Source organism: Populus euphratica, unplaced genomic scaffold (genome assembly GCF_000495115.2).
Source record: "Populus euphratica unplaced genomic scaffold, PopEup_1.0 scaffold146.1, whole genome shotgun sequence".
NCBI lineage: Eukaryota > Viridiplantae > Streptophyta > Magnoliopsida > Malpighiales > Salicaceae > Populus > Populus euphratica.
In genome coordinates, this window is record NW_011500037.1 from 413,195 (window position 1) to 419,619 (window position 6,425).

Sequence of the window (6,425 nt, forward strand, 5' to 3'; positions counted from 1 at the left end):
GCAAAGTATTAAAGAGTGAACAAGATAACAAATATAAAACATGTTAGTATCAAACATTAAAGTCCATATTAAGTTTACATTATACTTATTCTTACACCATTAGTGTAACCTTTTCACCTTGACATAATTAACTTAGCTAGACATAATGAAAGAAAGCAAAATAGATAAACAAAATAAGAACATAAAAGTTAACTAAGTAAAGGAAAGGAAATGAAAGGCATAAACTTAATATTAATGAAAACAAAGCATAAAAAATACAAAGAGAGAAAGGAAGAGCATGATCTTGATCTGGAAACCAAGATGCCTAAATGCATGGCAAATGCCTCCTTTTATAGGCCAAAATTAGGAACTATTGATTTGATGACTAATTGATAAGTGGGTGGCCAACTTTTGACTTGGTGACAATCCTTATCTTCTCTTGTCTGCCCAAAACGTCATTGATAACGTCAAAATTGGAGCCAGTTGTAACATGAAAGTTGTAGGCAATTGTCTCAGCTTTCTTGTGTAAAACATTCAGCTCATTTGGACTTCTAGAACTCCAGATATGGCCAAAATATCGAACAGTGCTCGGGCTGGAAGACAGATTCAGACTTCTTTGTTATTGCTCCAATTTGGACTTAAAAGTGGTCTTTTTAATCTTGGAAGTTGTAGGCCTATGTCTTACCTTTCCATCTATATAAATTAGACCTAAATCTAAAATCTACAGCTCCAAATATAACCCAATCACCGAATAGTGTTCCAATTTGGATTACACTAACATGTCTTTTCTAAGTTTAGTCATCTGTTTGTCCTTTCAATTTCAGTTCTTAAATTCATCAATCAATCATTTCATTTATGTGATAGGCTTGCATTTAAAATGAACATTTACCACAAATTAAAGGTATCTTATATTATTAGATACATTATTATAAAACATGCTTTAGTTAAGGAGTTATTGATACTTCAAGTGCAAAATAATGATATAAAACCTTGATAAAAATGCATTTTTAAATACTAATTAGTGTGCAAACTGGTCTGAACACTCATAATAATAATAATAATAATAATAATAATAATAATAATAAAAAGATAGGAAGGTCACAAAATCACAAAACAAATTTACCTTTCTTTGTTTTTTCTTTCTTTAAAAAGAGCTTGAACCCCACCGGTGCGGTGTCATATCCTGAATAATCAGGCTTAGGCAAAGATTATCCGAGTCTAACATAGGCTTGTTCAAATCCAATTGGCATGGTAGTGTTTTTATTTATTTATTTTTGAATAAATTAAAAAGAAAAAAGAAAAAAAGACTTGTAATAATATGAGCTACTTTGAAAATATATATACTTGGGAGGATCATACCCTACGACTGTTACATGTGAAAGATAAGTTATAATGTAATTAACTGGTTCTTCTTCAAAAAATAAGACTGGGTAATTGCATTCGTTATTCTATTAAAAAAAGAGAATTTGTGACAATTTACAAACTAATAATCTTAAAAACACATCTTTCACGATAACTTCATATATTTAAAGAAAGTAATTTCTTAAATATTAATCCAATCTCTGAATTCATAAAATATTTTTTTTATATTTTGGAAACAAGAAATGGGGTGGCAGCCATTTTTGGAAACTTCGACGGAAGCTCCAGCAGCCATTGCTATAGCACCACGTGGCATCTTCCCAATCATGAAATGGATAAAATCTGCGACCATGTATGTGGAGCTTGGACACAAGAAAAGAATGGTCCTTCCCTTGCGAGGAAACAACACAAGTAAGAACCGAAAAGAACTTCACACACGACACCAGAGGAGTCATATACTTACTTGTACAACATGTCCATGGCTATAGCATCATTTCAACAGAGCTTCCTAGCCAACGCCCTCATCGCTCCATTACTCCACAAACCCAAAACGAATTTCTTAAACTCAGTTCCTATTGTCTCATGCAACTACTCCCGAGATGACCAAAAAGATTCTTGCAGCAGCAGGTAACTGCTAAACTTGGTTTTGTTTGATCTCAGCGACTTTCGTTTATTCCTTATTTGCGATCATGCTTTCTTTGCGTGTGTGCGAGAGAGGCTAAAGATTGTTTTTTGGGCATTTGTTCTTACAGGAAAACTGTGGACCAATTGACAAAGTTTGCCGTGGTGACACTAGCAGCTGGGATGCTTACAGTGGGGTCTGTTGGTGATGCATCAGCTGCCAAGTCTGGTGGCAGAGTTGGTGGTCAAGCCTTCCGGTCATCAGCTCCTCGGTCAGCTCCTAGAATCAACAATAATTCGAGGTAACGTATCCATACAGCTTTAATTTTTGCCTCTTTTTTTCGGTTATAATTTGTTTTTGGTCTGTGATTAATTAACTAGTAAAACAAGGCTGCTGGATATATATATTTTCCTTTTTAGTTGATTGTTGTGATGTTATTGGTATGTTGGTTACCTAGAGAGAACTCAACAATTATGAATTAAATCTCTGAATGGTCTTGTGTTAATTTTGGCTGTGAAATCTGTTGTCAGTTCAACCTCATTCAAGACATTCATTTCAATAATTGTTGGCCAGTCTGGTTTGGAGATGCCATAGATCACATAATTTAGGAGATCCGTACTCAGTCATGAATTTGGTCGGGATTTGCTTGCATGGAACATTGGAGTCTAAACTCTTAATCAGAGTACTCTTGCCAACTAGATTAGTTTCTTGGTATTGTTTAAAGCAACAGAAGTAAATCAATCAGAGTTGAAGCGGGATGGGTTCAGAAAGGAGGAGCATTATCTTCATTTCATAACTGCACCATTGGACCAAGAAAAGGAAGGAAAAATTAGATGTACTATCTTTGAAAAAGCTGAGACACTAAAGTTCTGGTGCAGATACCCCTTGACATGTTACAAGTATAACATTTGGTGAGTTGATCATTGCTGGAAGTGCTGCACGATCGAGTTAACAAGACTGCTACTTCAGTGAAGGGAAGTCATCTTGCATGCACAAAGCAAGGATTGATAGGATAAATCTCAAATTGAAGTTTCCCAGTCAAATTTGAACTTATGAATGTTAAATTTACATTCCATTGTAGAAAGCTTAGGGGACATGCTTCGTTAGTCATGTGATTTGTGGAACTGGTTGAGTGACATTTGATCTACTTTCATGGTAAAAAGCTCTTGGTGCATGAATGCCTGTATTCAGATAGTTGCATTATCTTGAATATTGTAACCTACTGAACAAAGCTTGAATGTGTGATTAGTAATTCTGAAATAAGCCACAGTAATATGAGAGAAATAAACTAGGGCAGGACACCTTTCTCTAGTCTAGAGAAATAAGGAAAAAATTAAGGAGAAAAGGGCAGAGTCCAGGCATTTTGCAACCAGTACTGTGAGACGTGGGGTTAGCCAAGTGCAGCCCTGCTGCAAAGATGAATTGGTACTCAAAGATGCTGAAATACTGATAGAATGAAAATATCAAGGTGAAAGAACTTGGAGCAATCTGTTTTGGGGATAAAGAAAAGTTATCATGTAAAGAAGTTGATTAAAAGCTGGTTGTTGTCATGTTGTTTGTGTACCATTTGTGAAACGAAGGTTTCATACAGACTCAGAATGAGAAGAGAAAGCCAAAGAAATAGAACAGATTAATGAAAGAATTGAATCAGAGGCACAAAATGTGAAGTATGTTGAAGAAGGGGAAAGGAAAACGAATGTCTGAAGAAAGAAAAGAAAGCAATTTCTTACGTTGCTGTTCCAGATACTACATGTTTCATTAAGTAAGGCTGCTACGTAAAGGCATATTTCTTACACGAACCAAAGCACAAAGAAAAGGCTATTGAATGTGTCACTGGAATCTACTTTCCTTCTTTGTTCTGATTACATCTTTGTGTTAAACCCTCTAAAATGAAATATTATAATTATTCACGTTGCTTATTATTGATTTAGTTTCTGTTATATTTGTGAAGGACCAATATATATGTCAATCCACCAGTGGCCCCTCCTTTAGTTGGTGGATATGGGTATGGCTACGGTGTACCATTCTATGGTGGCTGGGGCTGGTCTCCATTTTCATTCTTTGCACCAGGTCCTAGTGTTGCCGTTGGCATTGGAGGTGGGTTTGAAACTCTTGTATTCTTTATGTTTATTGGTGCTATGGCGGCTGTTGTCAGGAGGTTCTTTGGATCAAGAGATGAAGATGACTACTGATCACAAGAAAAACTTGTTGGTACATGTATCAGGCTATACAGATGTTTTAATGTTAGTGACCAGGACAATGTAGGCTGGCGGCCAATATTGTAATTTTGGAAACAATCCTGTGAAATGCAAAGTATTATGCAATGTTTCTTACTGCATGATTTACAGATATTCAAATTGTTGCCCATGATGCCACAGAAAGATGATGTAGAACTTAATTAGTTCCTGAGCAATCTTCAATCTTCTCTTCGGAGACTTGAAAAAAGTCTCAGCTGTTGGCAGCAAAAACACAAAAGTTTGTGCTAGCAGGCTTCAAGGAACCATCAATTCAACTGCACAACACACGGTTGTTCATTCATTTGAAACTGAAGTGGGTAACTTTCCTTTCTATATTTTATTCTGTCTAGTGTTTTTCATATGCTTTTTTCTACGAGTTGAACATCCTCTCTGGAAACAGATCGCTGAAGAAGACCAAGAAAGCAGTCACGTCCAGTTACTTGAATCATTTCCAGTCATATGTTAGTGTACAGAATGAATTTTCCACTCTTCAACCCTACATTTAAAGAATGGAAAGTAGGGGGTCTTCTAAAACAAAATCAATCGGAAGAAACAGCCCTTTGGCAGAGTCTAGCCATATCAATGGTAATTATGATTGATCCTTTTCTGCTGATGGTCATAAAGAGAAGGACTCCGTGAGGATTCACATAAATGTATGCTTTCTACATCTACTGTTGGAAAGCAGCGACTTTAAGCATCCTAAGCACATAGATATGCATTATATAACGAAGTACTCAAAAAATATTATCGTGTCTAACCTTTTCGACATCTCCCTCGTTTAGCTCCAATCTCCTGCCTCTGGTTTCAGGATTTGTTCTGCATACAGAGTTTCTGTTTTTGAGCATGCTCCCTGCAGCTTTAAGTCTACAAATCTACAATAAGAACATCTATCTCATGTAACGAAGGCGTACTTTCTCTTCAGTAACACAATTTGCTTAAACCATTGACTCTGTGGTTTTGTTGCCATGCATACATCGTACTTAATAAACCCATGTCTTTCTAGTCATGCTTTCAAGTGCTGCACACTTTAGCATGCAAATAGATTGCTGCTTAGATGATGCCAAGGACCAGAATTTTTACAACGAGCTCCATTTGGTACCATGGAGTCGACACCATTTGGGCTACTCAAATAGAGAAATTACAACCTGAACATTTCCTCCGTGTGAGATAAGGAGATTTGCTGCTACGCTTTGAAGAAAATGCACATGAATCTGAAAAAACTTTGTTCTAAAAAAGAAAGTAGAAACGATTAGCCTAAAACAAAAGTGATAGAGAGAAGTGGCTTTTGAGTTGCTCGGAACACAATTTTATCTCTCTTCTTTTCTTCTTCTCTACATCACAGAATCTGAAATTTGATAATTGGCTGTTGGAATGGTCCTTTATTCCCCAACTCATTGCGTTCATGCTGAGGGAATTTGATGCTCAAACTACGAGGCTGGAAATTAATGAAAAGTACATTTTTCACATCTTGATTTCTTGTTTTCAATATGATATATATTTTATTTTAACTGTCTGAACCAATAGATCTTTCTCTAACAAGCTCTTAAGCATATCATTTACACTTGTATTCACCAAAGGCTGAATAAACCTCAAAGGGTAAAAACATGATACAACGTGACCCACACACAGTAAGACTTGTTAATTGTTTTAGTCTACCAACCATCGTGAGAAATAAGAATTATTGCGCACATATTATTGTGGAACACAGACTTTTCATTCTTCATTGTTCTGAATCTATATATATACATATATATATATATATACATATATATATATATATACATATATATATATATATACATATATATATATATATACATATATATATATATATACATATATATATATATATGGACTCTTCAACCCTCGAAGAATCTGAACCTTGAGTTGTTAACTATTTGATAATTCCCTAGCTGCAGCTGACTTCCCAGTTAACCAGCGGGACTGGTGGCGCCTCTAGTTTTTAAGAAGAAAAACCCATAGAAAGAGAAATCACGCAAAAAAATGAATAAAAAAGAGGGCGTGCTTGGTGAGATTCTAGAGTGCTAAGTGACGCACGTGTGGAAGATGGTCGGATGCAGTGTATAAGATTATAAATTTGACTCTTGGCAGGAGACAGACAGACTTTCTTTCTTTCTGTTTATTAATAGATAAATTAGGTCTTCACTTGTACATGCTGTCAATAAAAATATAATATGACAGTTCGTTCTCCATTTCTCCTTGTATTA

The 6,425-nt window shown here is 35.5% G+C and overlaps 1 protein-coding gene and 1 long non-coding RNA gene across 4 annotated transcripts; one reads left to right on the plus strand and one right to left on the minus strand.

Annotated features, from left to right (window-relative positions):
- The first annotated feature begins 1,692 nt into the window (after positions 1 to 1,692).
- LOC105142816 (uncharacterized) lies at positions 1,693 to 4,298 on the plus strand. 2 transcript variants are annotated; one of them, XM_011050626.1, is made up of 3 exons: positions 1,693 to 1,959; positions 2,088 to 2,261; positions 3,912 to 4,298. In XM_011050626.1, exons 1-3 carry the CDS (start codon positions 1,811 to 1,813, stop codon positions 4,150 to 4,152), a joined length of 564 nt encoding a protein of 187 aa, XP_011048928.1. In that variant the 5' UTR covers positions 1,693 to 1,810; the 3' UTR covers positions 4,153 to 4,298. The 2 variants fall into 2 exon arrangements, with proteins under 2 accessions (XP_011048928.1, XP_011048927.1); XM_011050625.1 differs by having other exon boundaries at positions 1,695 to 1,965; positions 2,091 to 2,261.
- A 32-nt stretch (positions 4,299 to 4,330) lies between these two features.
- Positions 4,331 to 5,879, minus strand: LOC105142817 (uncharacterized). 2 transcript variants are annotated; one of them, XR_845613.1, is made up of 2 exons: positions 4,956 to 5,879; positions 4,331 to 4,803 (listed from the first exon to the last, which is right to left on the minus strand). It is a non-coding gene; the product is annotated as an uncharacterized LOC105142817 (long non-coding RNA). The 2 variants fall into 2 exon arrangements; XR_845612.1 differs by having other exon boundaries at positions 4,331 to 4,806.
- Between the last annotated feature and the right edge of the window lie 546 nt (positions 5,880 to 6,425).